This window comes from Larimichthys crocea, chromosome X, assembly GCF_000972845.2.
Source record: "Larimichthys crocea isolate SSNF chromosome X, L_crocea_2.0, whole genome shotgun sequence".
Classification (NCBI taxonomy): domain Eukaryota; kingdom Metazoa; phylum Chordata; class Actinopteri; family Sciaenidae; genus Larimichthys; species Larimichthys crocea.
The window spans coordinates 32,960,041-32,983,643 of record NC_040020.1 but is presented as its reverse complement, the minus strand read 5'-3'; the positions used below and the strand labels follow the sequence as shown (position 1 = coordinate 32,983,643).

Below are 23,603 nucleotides of genomic sequence, written 5' to 3'. Positions count from 1 at the left end.
GTTAAAACCTTGAGTCAATATATATACACAACAATCTCTCTGCTCATGTCTTTTTGTCCAATGTTTTCATAACTTTCTATTCTTTTCCTCTCTATTCTCACAATTATTTCACTATTTTCCTCTCTCATTCATTCCAAATCACATCCAGGAAACTCCCCATCTAGAGGCTCTTCTTCCTCTTCTTCTTCTACTGCTGTGGACAGCAGCACTGAGCGTCTGCTGCAGAAGAAACAGCACACCAACAGCAGTGTTCTTTGTAATCTGGACTTCTCCTCCTATGGTTCAGCTCCATGCTCTCCCAGCGCCTTACCTCGAAGCCATGCCAGCAGTAGAGACAGTCAGGTGGACAGCCAGCTGATGCAGCACTCAGATGTGAAGAGAAAGAAAGAGGTGCTCATGGACCACCTTAGACAGAAGTATCCTCAGCAAGCTGCCATTATCATGAGACACCAGGACCGCGTGAAGAAACAGGTGAGATTTAGAGCTGTGTTTCCATGCAATAGCTATCAGTGTTGAAAAGTAATGTGGAGCAGGTCCTGAAGGAACACTTCACATCAGATCCAAACCTTTATCGCTGCAATCCATGGCTAGTTAAATAATACTTTCTAAAAAACAAGGCTGCATTACATTATTCTATTTTTACGCTGATCAATGGAGAAAAAGTCTTAAGATGCTTGCACATTTGTTCCAATGAATGCTGTTCACTGGTCTCGGCGTGGCTATAGGGGCACTGATTAATGTCAAAGTGGACAACACTGAAATTCAATGCACCTCTTCATGTATTACAGTTTACTAGTTTGTGCTTATGATAACCATTATCATTCCTTCCTATCATTACATTTTCTATTCTTCGATTTAAGCATCACCTGATTGAAGACTCACCCATTTTACATACAGACAAAGATTGAGGTGTACACACTAATCCCTAGAGGAAGTGATCCAGACCATCACAGGCTACAAGAGCAGGAGCGATACCATCCCCATGTATAAGGCCACATTGCCTGATGAGCTCAACACATTCAATGACAACAGTTTGAGACAGTAATTCACGTCTTTGTGACCATGGCTGGATTACTGTAATGCACTTTATTTGGGGGTTATGGGTCCTCTATCAGTCGTCTTCAGCTGGTACAAAATGCTGCTGCATGTCTTTTAACTGGCACAAGCAAATATGAGCACATTTCATCGATTTTAGCTTCACATTTTAGTATTCATTTTAAAATTCTTTTATTTGCTTTTAAAGCCCTGAATGGCCTTGCCCCATCTTACTTCTCTGAGCTGCTGCACCCCTACCTCCTAGCTGTTCTCTCAGGTCAGCTGACCAGCTGCTCCTGACAGCAAGAGATGCTGGCTGCAGACCTCCACTGTCAGGCACCTACCTCCACTGTCACGCACCTCCACTGTCAGGCCCGGAAATGAACGGGATACATTTCAAAATAAAACTGCAGACCTCCACTGTCAGGCCCGGAAATGCAAGGGACACATTTCAAAATAAAATCGTGAATTTGTGAATGCACTTCCGGTTGAATTGTTTTCCTCACAAATGAATTAATTAGTAAACAATGACATAAAATCTTTCAATTCCCGGTCTATTGTATATATTGTTTTTATAGTAAACTATTTCGGGATCTGGTTATTATAGACACAGATTAAATGTTAAATATAAATATTTCAATATTTATCATCACAGTAACAGTGTTACACACATTATTAGCTGTAAACACTCAGCATTAGAAAAATACATACGTTGGTTTGGTGCTTACATAAGGAGTAAACATTTATAATCATCACTTTAAAAGTTACATACGTTGTTTTTGGTGCCTGTTTTTTTTCCCAGATATATTAGTGTGTGTGTGAATGGGTGTATAAGAGACATCAACTTAAAGAACTTTGTAGAAAGGAGCTTTATGAAGTTCAGTCCATTTCCTGTTATTAGTTTACGGGCAGATCTGCCACATCCAATATGGCGGACGCGTTAACGTAACGCAGCAACGGACCAACCTGCTCACTGAGGCATCTGAAAATCATTTTCATCTGAAAATGAAAAGGGTAATTTTCATCTGAAAATGAAAATGACCCTCTCAAAATGTCCTCTCCACCTCCCCACCCCCCAAAAAACGTCATCACTTCCGGGCCTGACAGTGGAGGTGCGTGACAGTGGAGGTGCGTGACAGTGGAGGTCTGCAGCCAGGTGCCTCTCCCTGACAGTGCCTAAAGCTAGGCTTAAGCTCAGAGGGGATCGAACGTTTGCCGTTGCAGCTCCAAAACTTTGGAATGAATAGCCGCTGCACATTAGACAGGCCTCCTCTCTGTCTCATTTTAAAACCCTTCTTAAAACCCACCTCTTCTCTTTGGCTTTTAACACCATGTAAAGGGTTGATTTTATGTGTATACATGCATATTTTGTATCTTGCGGGCAGTTTATTTTATTGTTTTTTATCTTTCTATTGTCTACTTCATGTTTTTATTATGTTTCTATTGTGCTATTTATTCATTGTGTTTTATCTTGTTGTGCAGCGCTTTGGAAACCTTGTGTTTGCTAAAAATCGTGCTATATAAATAAAGTGGATTGGATTGGATTGAATGCTCACTTTGATCTCCTCAACAAAGAGTCAGCTGTCAGTATCTTGAGCGGCTAGTAGAAAAATCCTGCTGAGAGGGAATATGATTATCCTTAACACCCCTGAACACAAACATGAACATCCCTGGTCATACACAAAAAGCTAGTTGATGTCGATGAGAAACTGGTTCTCCAGCACATCAAAGACAACATACTAGCCAGCCGTGACCCTCACCAGCTGAAATTAGGAATTCCACTGAGTGTCCCAACAGGGAACTTCAAGAGTGCTTCATTCAGCTAATTGTAGTAGGTAGTGTACAGGTAGTGATTTATGGCTACCTGGCTTTAAGACCAGATGCTGCAAAAATAAGGCTATAGGAGAATCTTCAAGTATCCAAACTATGAGAAGAAGTTTCTGGATACACAAAACCAGCAGTGAGAGGCTCAGGAAGAGCTTTTACCCTTCGATCACTAGGATCCAAAGGAAGACACCGCCTATTTATTCCTGAATGCTATTGTTGTTGTTGAATTGTAGTTGATTCATGTGATGTTGTAATTTTGAGATATTGTGAATTTAGCTGTGTTCTCAAGGTTGCACCGCCTGAGGCCCCCCAGGCTGTGTGCTCAGTTCATGCATGACTACAAGACTAGGTGACTAGTTTGCTGACAGCACCACCACCGTCTGCTGGATTTCAATCAACAATGAGAATTCATAACGAGGAAATCAACAATCTTTGCTGGATGTTGCACAAAGAATGCACAGCTCAACATAATTAAGGAGATTATTGTAGATTTTAGAAAAAAAAGGGGGAAAGACACACACCTAATGTGGAGCAAGTGAACAGTTTTAGGTTCTTCGGAATCACAGAGAACTCCATTCTCACAAAGAACACTCAGAATTGACTGTATTTCTTAATGTTGACCTGTCACTGGTGAACTGAATTGCCTGTGCAGACCTCAGTGGAAATGAAAAGCCACTCTAGGAAAAGCTATACAAAAGTATTCACTGTTGGGTTGCACAATTAATCAAATATTAATCCTGATTACAAGTTTGACTCTCTACAATGAAGTGTACGTGATCGACTGATGTTTAAAATGCATGATCTGCTCATAGAAAACTCAAATCAAGCGCCAGGTTAGCAACCAGGCATGATCAATGTTTGAGGCTCTTTTCAGAATTATCCTTACCATCCCATTTTCCAGTCATGTTGGCTGAGCCATCAGGTGTTATCCCAGCACACTTATCCTAGGTCACACATATATTCACATTAATTTGCATTCATTCATGTTGTATAGCTAGCTAACTTTCTCTATCAAGCGGTGGTGTTTGATACAGCCTGAGACCAGAATGAGTTTGTTTACAGTTTATTGAACCAGAGGACACTGTAGTTCAGTGGCAGGATAGAACCTTGTAGTAAGGGCTTTCAGAACTGTCCCTGCAGACAGTGGTGGTGAGGCTTTCCTCAAAAAGCAGAGCTGGACATTGCAGAGGAGGAAAGGCGAGCAGGTAACACAAGAAGATCAAAGTTAGCATTTTTACACAGAGCAGACTGAGGGCCCCCCCCCCCCCCCCCCCCCATGAACAAAACAAAGAAAAATTCTTCATGGCTAGTTGTCTTGTACATATAGATGTGAGTAGTGCATTATAGCCCATGGGTGTAGTGACCCTCTCACAGCAATATGGGTTCCGTTAGGGACATCCTGATATCAGATGACGAACATTGATAACATGTTAATACAAATAAAACTGCAACAATAAAAACATTAAAACACCAAACAAGAGAGCGTTGCAGTCATCAGGCCCCAAGGTGATGAAAGCATGCATTCGTTTTTCTGTGTGAGACAGGAATGCTATGACTGTAGCAAATAATGATAATTTCAAATGTTTTAAAACTGAGCTCAGTATCAATAGTCCCCGTGTCCCTTAATAGTTGAGACCCCTGTTCAGATGTCCACTGTACATGTGTCTCTTGTGTGGATGATCTTTCTGTCATAATGTTTAGATGAGCCCAGGATACGGTAAGGCTGCAGGTTTAAGTCTTTTTTTTACAGTGAGTGTGGATGTCTAATGGATAATGTACATATTAATTATAATCTTGAAGTCTGATAAAAAATATGAATGGAATGATCAGTGACACTGGATGGGTCTTGTTTTCTTTTGGACTTGTTGGGTGTGTCTTTGTATGCACAGAAATAATGCAGCAGTGCCATTAAGGCTACTGTGTTGTTGCAGCTATTGTTTTAATGATGTGTCTGAACGTGGTGATTCAGTGGAGGCTTCCACTGCACTGAGAAAAGAAGGCTGCTGGAGACATCCTGACTCACTTTAATGAATGACTTGTGCCATGTCATAAAGTTGACAAGTAAGATTGTTCTGCTAGTCAAACTGGTAAAGCCAGCTTTATTTGCTAAGGTGGAGTTTTGTTGTAATAGTACACTAGCAACAGACAGAGACAGGTAGAGAGAGGCGGAGGTGTTCAGTTTACCTGATGCAGCAAATGCTCCTGAACAGAGAAACAAATGACAAAAGCTGGACAGAAACGCAGGAAAGAAGCTTTGGATTGACTGATTGAGTTAGCTGACTTTAGCTGGCACTTTGAACCGACAGCCTACTGTAAGGTAAGCTCACTGAACCTGTTTGAATAGAACTTGAACTGACTGTAAAAAAAAACAGCATGAGGCCCTCGTGCCACATCAAGTGCTCCATTCTACTATTCAGTAAAGTTGTGCTTCATCACTCAGGTAGAATAATATGACTGCACTGACGAGTGTCACATGCAGGTAAACTCTGACCCCCCCTCCAGTAACTATTGTTTTATATGTGTGCTGCAATGTGGGATGTGATTGGAACTAGTGTAAACAGGCATTGTGAGTGTACACACCTTTACCACAAACTATTTGAGATTATGTATTATTTATGTTGTATGCATCCTTCATAATTTTACGCACTGATGGCAATGAGCAGCCAAGTGTACCCACTGAAGACTAACATATAAAATCAACCTGACGTTAATGGTCTGCCTACGCCAAAAATATACCAAAAATGTCTTGTTTCATACCAAAATATATCTTTGATATGAAACAAGACATTTCAGGACGTCAATAATGGGGGGTCAGTTAGGAGCCTAGTGGTCTGAGGGTAGAAGGTCTTCCTGAGCCTGGTGTATCCAAAACCTTCTTCTGCTGTCAGCCTTATTTTTGCAGTGTCTGGTATAGATGTCTTTTAGGCAGGATCTCGGTCTACAGGTTCAATTGTATACACAACGGCATTGCTAGCTAGATCTCTGAGGACAAAAACGAATGTGCTAAACAAAGCTCACTGTGGAAACTTACTAACCAATTTATTGTATTTCATTTGATCAGTTTTCAACAATATCTGTAGTCGGACAGACTATGTCATGGGAACACTGTTTCCTCTTGCCTTGGTATTTTGGTGTATAGCAATAAGGATAGAGATAGAAAAACAAGTACTGCAAAAGAATCCTAAATATAGAAAAAATATACAATAAAAAATAAAAAATGTATAATATGTCTTTGATGTTGAAAAGGCTGGGGTAGTAGCTCACCTGGTAGAGTGTGTTCCCCATGAATCAAGGCTAAAGTCCTTACTGCAGCTGGGCTGACTGCTGTTGAACTAGTCAGTGATATTAGCTGCTGCTGTGTCTGCTGTTGGTGACCTGGTTGATGTTTGGCTGTTAGCAAATTTGTCGACTCGCTAGTTTTTAATCATAAGTAATGAAATGTGTAAATGTGTAGTATTCATATAGTGGGATTAGAGTTGGTTTCAGTTAGAGTTGTTCCGATTCCGATACCAGAGTGCGGTGTTTGGGGGGTGAGGGGAGCTGAGGTGGACCACTGTGAAACAATCAGGAAATAACTTTTTATTTCTCTGATTAATAACAAAATTATCAAGGTCTGCGCTTGCTCTGTTATTGTTATCTCTCTCTTTCTCTCTGTCTCTCTCCCTCTCTTAAACTTCAATGTGTCATTATATTTTGCAGTGTAAATTGCGAGCCAGACTCAGATTTAGAAGCTGGTACATGAAATAAACACTCACAGGTAGATGATAGGACTTTAGTCCGTGAATCCACCTGGATAGTCTCTGCTAAAATATTGCGACATGCAACATATGCAAAGATGTGGCTGCAATTTAAATATTTTTTTTTCAATAATTATTACTAGACTTATTTAGTCAAGTTGCATTTAAACTACTGTTTTTTATACTGTTCTATTTAAAAATAAATTTAAAAATAAATGGCTTAAATTTGCTGCATTTATTCATGTTTTACAAAGGGTTTAACCTGAGCCAGGCCTTACCACAATGATAATCATATCACAGTCATGCACGTGTAGTATAATATTGTTTTTTACAACATACAGATCGGTACTCGGTATCGGCCGATACCCACAGCACAAGTATCGGAATCGGTATCGGAGGGACAAAATGGTATCGGAACATCTCTAGTTTCAGTGGTGGCTCCAGGTCTTGTTGATGAGGCAGCTGCAGTCAGGAGGAAACTGTAGTGTGAGAGTTCTTGGTCCTGATGGAATGCTACTTGAATATTTTAATCCCATCATATTGATACATAGGAATACTGACTTGTTTTTGATGAAGAATCACTTTGCACCTCAGCATTAATTATATGAAGTCTTGATCTCGCTGGCATGACCATTTGTTTCTGAACTGTACACTGTCGTTTTGCATTTTACACTAAGGTGCAAACTAAAACATATTACAGTGTTTTCAATTGATTGATTGATGGCCATGTTTTCTTACACACACACACACACACACACACACACACACACACACACCTTAAATACACACATGCCAGAGTCGTGTCCTGTGTGTCATGAGCTGAAAGGAGACTTTGTATAAGCAAATGTGACAGCTATCTTGAAGTTGATGAAAAAATGTTCTGGCATGTAATGAAGCAGAGTGTGTAGTGTTCTACAGCTGGTAGCAGTAAAGTGTGTGCATGTATATGTGGTGCAGTGTCTAATGTTGACATGCAGGCCTGGGTGTGTGCGTTTCTTTGTGTGTTATTTTGCCTGAGAGCTATATCAGAAGGCAGAGTAAATATGCATGTTAACAGCTGATGTGAATTCATGTTTGATAGATTTGTTAGTAGACAAAGTTAGGTCACTGGCTTTGGGAACATTGTCACCACTTCAGTATGACAGATGTTCATTTGCTGATGTTTTCTAATTCAACAATTCACATAGAAAATCCTGCAAAAAGTTGCAGGAAGTGTCAAATATCCCCAACTCTTATTTAAGAGTGTACTGTATGGAATCGAATCAGGACAGTGACTTTAAATTTTGGTTTTGCTGTAGTGAACAAGAAAGTAACACTTATTGCATCCAAGCCAAATCCTGTCTGTAGTTCTCTCACACTCCACTGAATAGAATCCAACTGTGAGCAGTCGAAAGTAAAACCAGTGTACTTGGCTTTAACTGTGAGCTACAGACATGCAAACAGTGTTGAATTGGCAAACATTGTGGACGTTCATAGAAGTGTTCCTCTGTTTGTTATGACTGCAAGTGCACCAAAACCAGTAAAAGTGAGTTTATTTTCACACTGGTACATAGTGGATGGATGCTAAGGTAAAGGGGAGATAGAGATAGAGAGAGCGAGAGAGAGAGAGAGAGAGAGAGAGAGAAGGGGAGAAAGAACAGGAAAATACAGAAGGTCTATCCTAACATTGAAGCAGTGGAAGAAGTACCTGTGATATGGAGTAGCTGTGGCTCAGGATCAGGATAATCAGATGATTGAAGGTTCGTCCCCCGGCTCCTCTAGTCTGCATGTCAAAGTTTTCTTGGGCAAGATACTATGACTACTTGGGACTCAGGGAAGATGGGGTCTTTCTAGTTACGCCCTAGGCACCCCTAGACTGGGGTGTAACAACTAGAAAGGCGCATTATTATATGTGTGTATATATATACAGCCCATTTAGCATTTACTATGATATCTAATAAAATGTTTTCATTACATCCAGGTGGGAAGTTCCCGGCCCTCTGAAAGCCCTCCCAGTGCTGGTGTACTGGGCTTGGCAGAGCAGCAGGACCCTCTGGCTTTAGAGGCCATGTCTGATGGAAAGGTGCTGCCCCCCACAGTCCCCTTCTCAAGGGGCTGTAAAGCTAGGGCAAGTCTACCTGTGAGACGATCGAGTGACCCTCAGACAAGAGAGAGGCCTCTTGGTAAGCCCACAATCCCCAATCTAAGAATCCCTAGCCACGAACCATGACAACCGGCAAGATGAGAAAGCAGAAAAACTCAATAAGAAGGGGAAGGGATGGGAAGAAGTCGGTAACATGCATTAATCAGACATGAATGTGTTCAGGTGGGGAGAGAGAGAGAAGATGATTATAGCAGCATAATTAAAGGATGACCTGAGCCAGCCCTAACTGTAAACTCTATGAAGAAGGAACAATGTGCTTTACATGCAAACAGAATGAAAAACCAATAGACATGTACACAACAGTTTTCATTATACATACATACATACATCTCGGCACATAATGCTCAGGTTTTGTTTACACTGCAGAGAGATGTCTGTGGTCATGATGGTGTATAAAGTTGTTACTTAATAAACTATCACATGCCGCAGATAAATGCTGTAATTAGTTTGGACCATAAAATATCTTTCAATAGTTGGTCAGAGAAGGCTGTGTTGGTTCCTAACCCCTCGCCTGTCTGTGGTGTGACAGGTGTGTTGTACCTGCAGTACAGGGAGGAGACAAAGCAGGTCAGGATGCCGGCTGAGATCAGCAGTCAGGATGCTCTGCGGGTTCTGTTTGTCACCGCTTTCCCCCATCAGCTCACCATGAAGATGCTGCAGTCCCCCAATACGGCCATCTACATCAAAGACACTAGCCGCAATGTCTACTACGACCTGGAGGACATGAGGTGAGGGCCTTTTGTACAGCAGACCTGAGCTCAACTCATTGCAGTTTAAGAAAACACACAAAGCAAATAAAGATAACAAAAGCAAACTAAGAACCGCAGCACATAGCACACATGACAACAGCAGCTGTGTTCTCTCCATGTACTGCCCTCGCAGTGCGTATGCTTATGCACAGCTAGACAGTCAGCTAACGAATGAAAGTCCTTAAATAAACCACAAGGCTTGACTTTTCTCGTCCTTTAATAAACTCTTTGTCTTATTTTTCCTCCGTAAAACTGAGAATTATTACAGATAGAAATAACTGTTAAACACTGTACAGGCAAAGCAATGTATAAGTACATTTCAATTAGCATCTATAATCAATATGAAACAGGATGAAATGGGGTCAAATGAAAAGAGTTAGCATCTGCTGAAAGCTATCAGAGTACATTTTTGGCCAACATACGAAATTAAGTCTCCATCACACATTCCACACAATACACAAGCATTTAACAAATGTCTACATATACAGTAATACTTACAGATAATTATTTTCCAAGGCAAAAGCGTTGAACGCTTGAACAATATGATTAGCTGTCTGCTTTGCTCTTCTGAGCTAACTCGGCTCAACTGCAGCAGAAAAACACAACACAGCATGACATAACTGGAAATTAAAGAACAGAGCGCTCGCACTAATATGATTTCTCTAAACCAAAGAATCGAGCTCTGATGCCGTTTCTGTAAACCAAAGAATATAGACTTTTTTAGACTTTTAACCTGCTCAATTATTAACTTATTTAACTTAACATTTTAAGGCCACACACTCCATTTGCAGTTTGACAGTATGTACAGTCCATCGTCCCTAAATCCCCAAGTCTTAATTTTGGCTGTTTAAAATGTATGAATAAAACATTTTACAGGGATTATTTTTACACTGTTTGTGAGTAGTTATGTACGAAGTTGTTCGACAGCCTATAATGTCTAATATCTGTACATTTCCTCATCTTAACAAGCTGTTATGTTTATCGTTTCACAAAGCTTAACCAATAAATAAGGTGAAATTATACAGAAATCCACATCATGGTTTCATGAAATGTTTGTCATACTAGTGCACAGATCTCTGCTCTCCAAACCTCTCACTCGGTCCAGCATGCTACTCTGTTAAGAAGGGAGAGCGATTAGCTAACTGGATGCAGGAGTGCTAATCACTGAGCCCTCTCCACAACACCTATTTCTCATCTCTAACCTCATTATAGACGATCTGGAGATCACTTCCCTTCTAAAAAAAGATTTTTTTAGATAAAAAAACATTCAATTTAAACTCACATTTACTTGTTTAGTTTAAGACATTACCATAACAGCACAGTCATGTGGCTACATCAGGAATTCTTTTCTAAATGTAGCCCCCTCATGTCCATCATAGGTGCCTGAGTCGGCCTCACATTTTTCCAGATTTCTGCTGTTGGTCAAACTTTAAACCCCTACAGATAACACCACAAATACTATATGCCCAGAATTAGTCAAAGAGAATGTCTTTACCCATGTTAGTGTTACTGTCAGCATATTCTAGTCTGGAGACACTGTTGATTGTGTAGGAAGCCAGCATTCAGTGCCTTCGACCTTGGTTACAGGGCAACGTTGAGCCTTCCCTAAGCAAACCCAACAACAATAATAGAAAACAAAAAATAACAATGTACAACCATAACAAGTTCCATTTGAAATCTACTGTAATTTTATTAGAAGCTGCATGGCCATAAAATGTCAACAACCCTATCCAAAAGACAATCGGATCCATCTAATAACTCATTTATTTCAGTATGCATGAAACTGAAATTAAACTTAAATAATCTATACGTGTGAATGTTTATCAGATCATGTGTGTGTCAGTCATTTTGTCCCTGTACAGGACACACACACACACACACACACACACACACACACACACACACACACACACACACACACACACTAATCTGTCAGCGTGTGTATTCTGTTTGCTTCTAGAAACATCACATCCCACTCCTGTCTCAAGGTTTATCATAAAGATCCAGCACATATGTTCAACCCCCATGCCAGACCTGCCAGCACAGAGGTAAGGGTAGTCTGCTTCTGTCTTCACCCTCCATGATGTCTTTGTAATGCCGCAACAGTGACCAGATCTGGACTGTGTTCCAGACATGACTGAAGAGTTCTGATCAGACTTTAAGTAATGACATTATAATAGGAACATTATGGAATCCTGACTGTATGATACAGTATATCACTAAATATCAAACCAGTTAGAGGAATGCTGGCTGCCATGGAAACTGAGTGATGCTAGACACCCATAATAAATGAATTGCTTCACCCTCTCCTCCCTGTGAAGGATAAACTATAGTGGCTGTGAAACACATGAGGGGCTCTATCTAGACCCAATGTTTAGTTTTTATCTGTTCTGGGCTACTGTAGAAACCTGGTGGACCTGCAAAGGACCTGCTACATCTGTAGATTTAAATTCTTTTCAAACCTTATACATAGGACATTTAACAATTAAAGCTATTTTTATCATTGTTGCATTGCGGATGGCTATCATGACTTTCTGAGAGAGATATTATTAGGATGTCTCTAAGGTTTAATACAAGGCTCATTTATTTATCATTGTACAACAAACAAATGACCAGTGGATGAATGAATAAGTTCACAAGCTTCATAGAGTGAAGAGTGAAACAGAGTTCTCTCTCTGTCTGTGGCATGCATTTTAAAGTGACACATGTTTTGTCAGTAGACTTTTATACTCCTTTATATGTCCCTTACATGGTTTTAAATATTTAACTGGTTGTAGTGAGCCTTGGCTGTCAATCCTGGTGGATCAATCCAGAGCTCCTCTTGTCAGTGTTGTCAGTCACTCTCTCTTATATTATTTGTTGGAGTATATATTCATTTAACATCTTACATCCAGTGCTTAGTCTACAAAGGACTGAGGCCGACTTAGAATCCAAACTCTTATTTAGCAATTGGATATACTGAGGAACTTTCATGTTTTTTTCATTTTTACAGAAAAGCCAGCTTGTTATAGAGCTCTCCCCTGGAGGTCATGTGATGGCATGCCTGTGAGCTGTTTGTGTTTACTCCTGTTTTCTTGCTGTTGAACTTTTATGGAGATTGCAGTGAGTTAGCATGTTGAGGGAGGAGAAACCTGAAGTGAAAGCCAGTCAGAGCTGAGTTGGATGGAGATGTTGTTGTTGTGGGGATTCTGAGTCAACTTAATATATATTGGAACAGTCATTTAACTGACAGCCTGCTTTCCTTGTGTAACTGGTGTGGACGTTACACTGCAGGCTATATTTGATGTAGGATTTTCACACTCCTGGCGGTTTATGTGTTATGACATGCAGACTCTGTGCAGGTTTAGAGATCTACACCCTTTTCAAAAAAGATATGGATTTGAATGGTGTCACCCACTCAGTCATGCTGGTTGTTGTGCACCTCTCATCTGCACAGCTACAGGATTATTGAAATTCTAGTGGATTATTATTATTACATGCTGAGGTAAGTCACAACAGCACAAACTATATTACATTGACAGAGCTGTGTGTTTCTCTGTAGTCTTTGAAACAGAAACTCTACAAGTTACACAAGAGAAACAGATCAGTATGTAAAAAGAATATCCTCATAGTACACCGTCTGATTAGATCATGGTTGGAACCTCTATAATGAGTACTTGCTGAACTGTGTCTGTGTGGTAAACCCTTCAGGTAAATGACTGACACCAACTCTGGTGAGACTCATCATTTCACTGATTTCACACTGCATTATGTATTTCTTTTACAGCTGGTTCAGTTAGGTAGGATAATAGCCAAAGCTTGTGGATTTGAGATGTTTTTGTTAAATTAAAAAAAGTTGGGTTTCACCACAGTAACATATCCATTGTTTTGAGAGTCACAAAGAAGGTAAAAAAAACTAACTAATCTGATTATTTGGCTGGATATTGTCATCATGTTTGTCATGCCAGCAATGGTAATCCAGTAAGAAACAATGTGTGTTTGTAACCCTCTTAAAGGAGACCAGACTGTTGTAAGCAAAGAGAACTGCAAAGCTTGTTGAAGTAATTCATTTTCCTCCCATAATGACAATGTTTCATCTGTGATAATGGTGAAGGACTTTATGTCTTAAATATGACATCATATTTATATGTAAAACAGTTATTGACATTGAAAAGCACTAAACATATTCTTATTATCAAACAACCTGTGGCAGCCTAAATGGTGGTTACTCGTATGGTTTCATATCTTTTGTGGTGTTTCAGTCTTCATCTCACTCAGATGAAGGCGAAGTACATTCTTACATTTTGTCTGACATGTTCGTGTGTATGTATGACTTTCTGTGTTTGTTGACTGAGGAGAATTGCTGTTATTCACAACCTAACTCATGTTATGCTCTGGCTTTGGTTTTTATGTGTTGTAGGAGTCACATATTCACCAAATTACATCTATGACTGGTGATGGAAACATAACATCAGGATATGTGCACCCTCACTGAGCTTTAACCTTTATTATCAGTTTAATGTTAAAGTTTTTATTTTTGTGGATTGTTCATCAGAATTTTCTCGAGACAGTCGAGCTGCAGAGTAGACAGCATACTTGATTTAAATGGGGCAGGGTGTCATATAAGATTAGACTCCATCATTCTGTGGTGCTGAGTCACATATGTGCAGCGATGTGGCTTTACGTAGCACAGATATATGCACAATATGCTCGTTAAAATGATTAATGGTGGGAACATGGTGGGAACATGAGAGGAAGAGGCAGACAAATTGTTGACGTTTATAGTACATTATACATAACAATGATCGCAGTCTGTTCTGGCAGCTCAGCATGCATAATGAGTGGTTGTAATGTCGTTCACTAATTCATTGACATATATTGCTTTATTCCTGACAATAGGTGTGTTTCCATCAACCAGGTTTTGTGCAAATTTCACATTGAAAACCTCAGAGCTACCGCCAAAGACTTTTTCTTTTCAAGCTTCCCTGAGGTGGAAAAATGGAGTAACGATAAAACAAGTGCATTAAAAACTAGTTTTAGTCAGGTTGAGGTCTGAGAGGTCTGAGAGGTTTTAGGGTTGGGAGACCAAAAATTCCAGAGGCATAGTGCGTTATGTGAGTTTGTTCCCACTAGACAGAGTTCACAATTAATAAGAATGGGTTGGAATTTAGTTTAATAGAGCAGCACCAGGAAGTGCTTTGAGGTTGCTATGATCCCTACATATACATGTTTTGTTTGTATGTCACAGAACATACACACTTACACATGACATGTTCCACTGTACAACACAGAACAGCTCAGTTAGTGTATCAAGATGGTCAGTTAAAGCTGTCATGCTCCGCTCACCCTGTTGCTCTGTCGGAGCTGCTGATATATTATATAGGCTGAAAGTTATAAACATTCTGATTCCATAAAGCCCCTCTGATGGATAATGGGAAGAGGGGTTTTAGTTGAGATTGAAGTCTGTAATACAATACAGAGTGTGGTCAGCTAATAGCTCCAGCAGTTAGCGCTGTCTTTCTGTGTAGAGTTTGCATGTGCTCCCTCAGTTTGAAGCTATCGAAGTTAAAAGAAAAAAAAGACTCAAATGTCACATAAGAAGTTCTCCATCATTTGCTGGATCTTTCCCAGAAGTGATTGTGACAACTTAAGACTTAAACACTTCAAAACATGACTACAGTCTGTGTGGCAAACAGCACTCTATCCTCCGATCAATATTCCTAAAAGTCATTGTTGGAACTGTTGGGCGCTTCCACTAGAATTTCAACTAAAGCTTGGCTGAATTGCAGAAATATACAAGAGATGCTGGCTGCAGACCTCCACTGTCAGGCACCTACCTCCACTGTCACGCACCTCCACTGTCAGGCCCGGAAATGAACGGGACACATTTCAAAATAAAACTGCAGACCTCCACTGTCAGGCACCTACCTCCACTGTCAGGCCCGGAAATGAACGGGATACATTTCAAAATAAAACTGCAGACCTCCACTGTCAGGCCCGGAAATGCAAGGGACACATTTCAAAATAAAATCGTGAATTTGTGAATGCACTTCCGGTTGAATTGTTTTCCTCACAAATTAATTAATTAGTAAACAATGACATAAAATCTTTCAATTCCCGGTCTATTGTATATATTGTTTTTATAGTAAACTATTTTGGGATCTGGTTATTATAGACACAGATTAAATGTTAAATATAAATATTTCAATATTTATCATCACAGTAACAGTGTTACACACATTATTAGCTGTAAACACTCAGCATTAGAAAAATACATACTTGGTTTGGTGCTTACATAAGGAGTAAACATTTATAATCATCACTTTAAAAGTTACATACGTTGTTTTTGGTGCCTGTTTGTTTCCCAGATATATTAGTGTGTGTGTGAATGGGTGTATAAGAGACATCAACTTAAAGAACTTTTTAGAAAGGCGCTTTATGAAGTTCAGTCCATTTCCTGTTATTAGTTTACGGGCAGATCTGCCACATCCAATATGGCGGACGCGGTAACGTAACGCAGCAACGGACCAACCTGCTCAGTGAGGCATCTGAAAATCATTTTCATCTGAAAATGAAAAGGGTAATTTTCATCTGAAAATGAAAATGACCCTCTCAAAATGTCCTCTCCACCTCCCCACCCCCCCAAAAACGTCATCACTTCCGGCCCTGACAGTGGAGGTGCGTGACAGTGGAGGTAGGTGCGTGACAGTGGAGGTCTGCAGCCAGGTGCCTCTCGAAATATATAGCTATACAACCAACCCGAAATACTGCTTCAGATATTCGTTCACTGGCTTTGAGATCACGTCAACACAGCCGGCATAGCTTTCATACACATATAGGCACACGCACACACACATGCAAGGTTTCTCTGTAAAACAGGTTTTACAGTCTAGCTTTAGAGCACTTCTTTTGTTTTTTTGTAGCTCTCCAAAGAGGTGTTGTACGGCAGTCACAGTCCTGTCCACACCTGGTCATCATCCAGCCGCAGCACCATGCACAGTCTGCAGAGCTCCATGTCCCCACCCATGGTCCGCTCCATGCCCTCATCTCCCTCCAGGATTCCCTATGGTGGGGGCAACCCAAGGACATCAGTAGGGCTGGTGGATCCAGGCAGTGCCACGTTACCACGGGAACGCCTGTCAGGAGTGAGGCCATCCAGTGCCCTATGCACCAACAGCAGCTCCATACTGGAGAGGAGAGACGTCAAGCCAGGTGAGATAACTGCAAGGCCCTGTTACAAGCTTACTAAATACAATATGCATGTTTTTCCATGACAAAAGGAAAGAATTGTGATGAGCAATTTTTTGAAGGTTGAGATAGGGCTTTACAATTTATGCAGTATCCAACATCTACCTTGAGATTCTCGATTCAGTGTGTTTTTGTACAAAATTGTATGTGTGCTAGAACATAGTAAATGGACTGTACTTATATAGCGCCTTCCGACCACTCAAAGCGCTCTACACTACATATCTCATTCACCCCATTCACACACATTCATACACTGATAGCATTGGCTACCGTGCAAGGTGCCAACTGCTCATCAGTTTAAGGATCTAAGCATTCATACACATTCATACACCTATGGCACAGCCTTCGGGAGCAACTTGGGGTTCAGTATATATAGTGAGCTACATACATCAACAGAATAATTACAAAGACACAACTCTTTTCATTGAATGTATTTTATCCATTCTTTGTAAACAATACAACATAGCAACATGCATGCATGGTTGTGCTGTCCTGGCATTCAGTCTGACAGTTTGTTTATTTTTCCTTTGCCATCTGCTTAAATCCACTCATTAAATCTGATGAATGACTTTATTCAAATTAAGGATTTTGTTCAAGGATTTTTCTATTATTTTAGACATTCAAAGATTCATTTAAATACTTCAATAACATATTTGAATGTAAAAAAAGCAACCAATATTCAAGTTGAGTTTGATTTATTTCATTGATTTATTTTAAGCACTTTAAACATCTGCACTTTCAGCGACCATGAGGTCCAAATGTATGTTTAAGTTTATCACCTGTCCTCTGTCCTCCAGTGTCTGTCCCACACTGACACAAAGTCATGTTTTCAGGTATTCTTCATGGTATTTTAGAGTTGATGTCATCCTGCACTCGGGGTATGGCGTGTACTAATTTTTCACCCAATGAAATGCTTTCTCTCTTCTGACACCGCAGAGGAGAGTGCTTCCTGTTTAATCCAGTCTATGAGTGACTGTGAGGGCTGCTACAGTCATCTATGTCCAGGCCTTACTAATTACTGTACAAAAGCACAACTTTAGAACTTAATTCAGTGATTCTGGTGAAACTGGATCAGAATTTCTGATATACTCTGGCTGCCTGTGATTTACAGACTTTCCTAATGAAAAGCACTAACATCATTAGCATGGTCAACCGCAAAGCTAACTGAACTGACTAAATCCGGCAAGAAAACCACCTCGGTAGGCTACTTCATTCCCTGTTAGATTAGCCACTGGCTTCAGAGGTTGTATTCATCCTATCTCATTTATCAGGAGTTGAAATAAAAGATGTAAGACTTCTTATGTGCACACAAATGCCTTATTTCTCTCAACTTCTGTTCAAAATTAGTTCAAATCAGTGTTAGTGAGCTCTTCTTCTTTGCCATGATAATCCACCCGCCTCATATTTGTGACATATCAAGATGCTGATTAAACAGCATGGCTAAGACACAGATGGATGGGTCACAATAAAAGGTGTCAAGTAAGTTGAGATCCCTGGTCTGCTGACAAAAGTTAATGTAACTTGGGAAACGGATGACAGAGAGTTTCTCACTGTCGGACCTTGCAAATGGGGAAGTGAAACCCTCTAGCAGAAAGCCTGAGAATGGGGAACGAAGGGACTTGCCGTCTGAGTATGTGAGTAATGCATGAAGACAAAAATGAGCTAAACTAGAATGTGATTAATGATGATTCTGTGTGTAAACAATGTAAAAGTATGATTATTGATGATTCTGTGTTTGAGTAATGTAAAAATGAAATGTTAAAATGAAGGTAACCATGAGGAAAAGTGTGATTATAACTGAGTTTGGATCTCGACTGCTAGAGATTGTGAAATCATAGTAACAGCTAGTAGTTAAGGAAGTAATTATAACTGAATCATGCTGGGAGGTTGAGCCAGGAAATCTTGAGCAACTGGACTGGAGAGAGGGTGAGAGGGGAAGGGGTAAGTGACGCAAAAGGAAACATCTGGACGGAGGAACAAGGAGGATGAACTATGACAATCACCACCTAATATGGTTGGAATCCGGCAAGTGACTCATTGTAGCCTGATAGGGGGAAAATCCGAGTGGGGAGTATATGAGCCACTGCACAACAGAGGTCGTGGTTATCCTCGTCAGCCTGCGCCCGAGTTCGAGACATGCTGGACGACTGACCACTTCGGAGCATTGAATCTTCGAACTTAGATTCTAAACTACAGAGCAGGAACAGACGAACAGCCCAACATCGCAAGAGAAGAATTTGGCGAGCCACAGCCGGCGAGAGGGAGCCGTGCCAAGGAGGATTAACCACCCCCAACCGGCTGTGGGTCTTGACTGGGCCAACCAGGATTCTTTTCGTGTTTATCCTGCCGATAAAAGACTGTGGACATCAGGGACTTTCCGGGCTTTGGACAAAGCCAGGGACTCTCGACAGAATCCAGCAGTTACGGCAGTTGTGAAAAGGTTGGATCGAAAGGCCATCGCTTCACCCTTTCCCTTCCTCTCATCAAATTGGACCAACCTCAGCAACTCAGCAGCAGCCTTTGTAATAAGTTATCAAATGTATTAGTATAAGGATAGTGATTTTAGGGAATAGGATTGATCATATTTGAATGGATTAAACTGTATGCTCGCCCTTGCTAAACTTTGCAATAAATATATCTACTGCGGTTAAAGATTAAGTTGTGGACCTCACATTTATAGCATCTCCTATGGTTGTAATTATAAGGTATAATGTGTTTAACATCTTAAAAGGTTCTAACAGGTTACTCTAGCCCAAAGAAATTAACGGACCCTTGGGGCTTACAGGACGAGCCACTAAAAAATATCCTGGCAACCATACCAAGTGCACAGATCAATGAGGGGAGAGCTGCCATGAACGTACGCGGCTAGTGTAGTATTTGGCCCGCAGGGGCTATTCGGTCAGGTGCTATACTAGAGTAAGCAGGGTAGACGTGCGGACAAAGGCGGTTAGAAGCCAGGCGAATCTCCTCGCCACCAGCTTAAACAGTCCTCTATAAAGCCCCGTCAGGGGCTTGAGGATCAGACCCGTGAGATGGAGAGCTGGTCCAGTACCACCTGAACAGGGGTGACTCGGGATCTAAGACATGGCGCCCAACGTGGGGCTCGGTGAAAAGATTCATCGGCCCTAAGAAGGAATCCAGGTGGAGGAATCTACTGCTGGTCGTGTGGGACGACCCGAAAAGGAAAGCCAGTGTGCGGTAGAAGGAAGTCCTGCCCGAGCACTTTGGTGGAGCAGACCTTTCCTTCGACTATTTCATGAAATACGTGGAAGGAAAGGATCAGCAAACGGTGGAAAAAGAAGTACGGGAGGCGATAGCCCAGAAGGGGTATTGCTACGCGCCCCTGTTAATGGAAAACCAAGCGATCATGATTCTAAAACACCCCACCGAAGTCAAGAAAGAGGCAGACATCCTGATTTGGCTGGAATGGTGGATAGGTTTGATGGACCGGTGGCAAGGGGGCAGAATGACCGCCCTCATCAGCCCATCCAAGAAGTATGACCCAATTATAAAGATGACAGCAGGAATTTTGGAAACAGAATGCGTCCTGGAAGACCCAGATCACACCAGAGCAACCGGTAGAAGCAGGAACCACGCGAGGCAAATAGCCCTCCTGTGTAACAAAGGGGCTCTCCTACGGGCTATGAGCCGAGAAGAAGATGCTCTGGATGGAGACCTTGGGTCTGACCAGGATGGGAGCATGCTAGGCCGCCAGGGTTCAGGGACCGACTCAGATGAAGGATCATCGTCAGAACGAGACCAGGACTCGGAGGCGTGGTGACGACTTTACACCCGGAACAGGAATAATTTCGGAAGAAAAGAAAGGTGAGGGAATTGACCATGGCCTCACACCAGTGGAGAACTTGGGTCTCCCCTCAACTCTGAAGCGAGATGCCACCCCGTCCATAAAGAAACTGATAAAAATGTCAGAAGAACAAAAACGGCACCTGGACATGCAAGAAAAGCTTCTCCTGGCTAGTGCTAACTACCAACTACAGCCGCAGACCTCAGCTCCAAAGAAAAGAAAGGGTAAAGGCCAACTCACACCGGGCGCGGAACGGAAGTGGAATGGCACCGTCGCGGTCACCGTAGCAAATAGAAGCCAGTCTAGTCAATGAGAGCACTCACACCGGGCGCGGATCAGAAGCGTCTCAGAAGCGTCCCAGAAGCGTCTCTCCGCGCCACGGTGCGAGCTTTCCACAGGATTTCTATTTTTTCCGCGAGCCGCGGCTAAACCTCGTAAATTCCAACAGAGCACTGCGCACCAGACAGGAAATCCGACAGAGAATCAACGTAATAAACTTTCGCTCCCTTTCAAAATAAAACACAATACGCAGTTCATGTAGCTTTTTACAACTTCACATCAACGTTACGTCATGACCGGTGGCACCAGGTGATCAAAGATCGATTAAAGGGTCTCAACATGAACGACGAGAGACTAATTGTTGAAGTGGAACAACACACAATCATTTATGACACAACAGATGCTTTTCATAATCTCCTCCACGTCGGAGAAGCAAAGTCAGCTGTTTGTTGTTGTTGTTTTCTTTATACACAGTTTATCGCGGGGTCTCGGGTACATCTAGGATTCTCGCGTGATCTCGTGATCTCGCGTGAATACGGCCGGCTCGCACCGCTGCCGTTCTGCGGCTGATACGCGTCCGGTGTGAGTTGACGCCGGGCAAGGACCGTTCCGCTGCCGTTCCGCCTCCTGTGTGAGTCCCGTGTAAGATGAAGCATTTGCTCAAAAGTCGGGACCCACAGACGGCCAGAGAGTGAAGAAGATACGGGAGATGATGAGCGCCTCCAGCCCTTAAATTGACTCCCGGACGAAATTCGCAAGATCCCCTGTCAAGGGAAGCTTGGAGTCTACCAATGGATTGGGAGCCCGTGGCAGATCGACGGGGACGCGCTGTTGAAGGTGGCATTAAAAATCTATAATGCCACCTTCACAAAAAACCTGCTGGGCAAAGCCGGGCCGGAATACCAGCAAGAAGTGTTGCAGAGGAAAAAACGGAAACCTGGGGAAACTGACATTGCCAGGCAGGTGATAATGACAAGTGGGGGGAGACTACCTTACTATGCCATCCTCCACATACCAATCGGTCCTTATCAAGGGGCCGAAGGGTTCAAAGAATACCAAGGAGAGATGCTGGATAAGCTGGTAAAGGGTCTCAATCGAGCAGGAGAAATGCGGTTTAGAAGAGTGGTGTTATGCATTGATGGCCTGAGGTCCAACCATATGCCCTGGGAACAGGCCAAAGGTACCGCAATAGCACTCGTAAAGCTGTACATGAGGATGCCATCCCTGTGGGGCAGCATACAAGAGCTGGTGGTGGTAACCAGCGAGGACCAGGACCAGGATCGTAAGAGAAGGGTCCTGGCCAGCACCAGAATGGGAGACGAGGCAGAAAGATTACCCAAGCTAAGGGCAACATCTGAGCCGAGGATAAAATTGACATCTCTACCCCGAGACGAGTGAGAGGACTGAGGGCTACATCGCATGAGCTGGCAGAATGCCAGGTCAGAGCCTCAAGGTCAGCCCTTAATGCGGACAGAAGAAGTCAGCAGAAGCCCAGAGGTATTAGCATCACCGGTTAGGGCTCCAGTTCAAGTCAGCCCTTGGCAGAGCGACTCAACAGCCAGAGCTCAACATGAGAACCCAGAGGAAAGGACTCCTGAACCCAAAGGACCAGATGAGAACTGGCGAAGCAGCTGCCAGCCTCGACTGGATGTACAAGAGAACACCTCACCTGGCTCGCCAGCATGTCAGCTAGACAACCTCGTCAGGACAAAGAAGACATGGGCAGCCCCTTGCTTCGGAGAGACCAAGATGAACTGAAATCCGATGAGCCAAATGAAGAATGGGGTAGCCTGTCCTCAGTAGCCGGACAAGCCACCGAAGAGCGCAAAGAGCTACGAGTGGCACGGTGAAAAGGGAAGAAAAAAGACATTGAACTATAGAGCAGCACGAGACACCGGGTGGGGACCCATAGAAACTAAGGACAAAAGACAAGCCTACGTGCCGGAGGCCAGTCAAACCGAGGACATCCCAGAAAGCTGGAAAGGTAGGTTAGAAGAAAACCTGAAGTTAGAAGTGAGGGCCACCATGGGGGAATGGTGGCCTTCATGATGCCTACTTTTCCCACTCTGGTAGCATGCAAAGAGCTAACCAGCAACTTCAGGGTAGGATACGTCACTGTGGCACACGATGTAATGCTAAGAAGAATGAAGAAAGCAGCAGTGATCTACTCGCGAAAGATGATGAGGGAGATACTGAAGGAGATCTCCAGTGAGGAAGATGAGGACCGCAACTGTCGGGCCTGCTGAGTCCTAAGGCTGAACCATGGGTCAAGACGGAAAGAACTACAATCCAGGCAACTGGACAACATTTCCATGAGTTCAAAAGTCTCAAAGCCCTGGTGAGAGACCTGCACCCAGAAGAGAACACAAGAGAATATCTGAGGGAGTTGTGGAGACTCGTCGAAGGAGGCACCATGAAGATGCAAAGAGGCTATGGCTCAGCCATATTACAAGCCAGCCTGTCAATAAAAGTGAGCCAGCTCGACAGAGTTATGAAAGGTTAGTGCTGGAGGACATCGATGATGGAGACGCGCACATTGCCAGGGCTCGAGCGGGGATAGAACAAAATCAAACTCTGACGCAGAGATACGTAAGAGCCCTGAAGATGGTAACAGCCCAAAAATTGGGAGAGATGGACTTCATAACAATGCCTGTAGGTGGCACCACGGTGCCTCAGATGGATGTAGCGGTGAGAAGCTAGGACCTGGGCCGACAACATTACGAGGCCAAAAGGAACAAGGAACGAGGAAATCAGCAAAGAACCCAAGCCAACACAGGATATGGACAGCAGAAGGCCCAGGT

The 23,603-nt window shown here is 42.4% G+C and overlaps 1 protein-coding gene across 1 annotated transcript in view; it reads left to right on the top strand.

The window, feature by feature from the left end:
• si:ch211-207d6.2 (sickle tail protein) overlaps positions 1 to 23,603 on the top strand; it is a 96,956-nt gene that overhangs the window by 32,130 nt on the left and 41,223 nt on the right. The window contains exons 3-7 of the mRNA XM_027283497.1: positions 149 to 471; positions 8,560 to 8,761; positions 9,272 to 9,470; positions 11,452 to 11,539; positions 16,394 to 16,682. Coding sequence (XP_027139298.1) covers positions 149 to 471; positions 8,560 to 8,761; positions 9,272 to 9,470; positions 11,452 to 11,539; positions 16,394 to 16,682 — 1,101 coding nt within the window. The remainder of the gene's footprint in view (positions 1 to 148; positions 472 to 8,559; positions 8,762 to 9,271; positions 9,471 to 11,451; positions 11,540 to 16,393; positions 16,683 to 23,603) is intronic.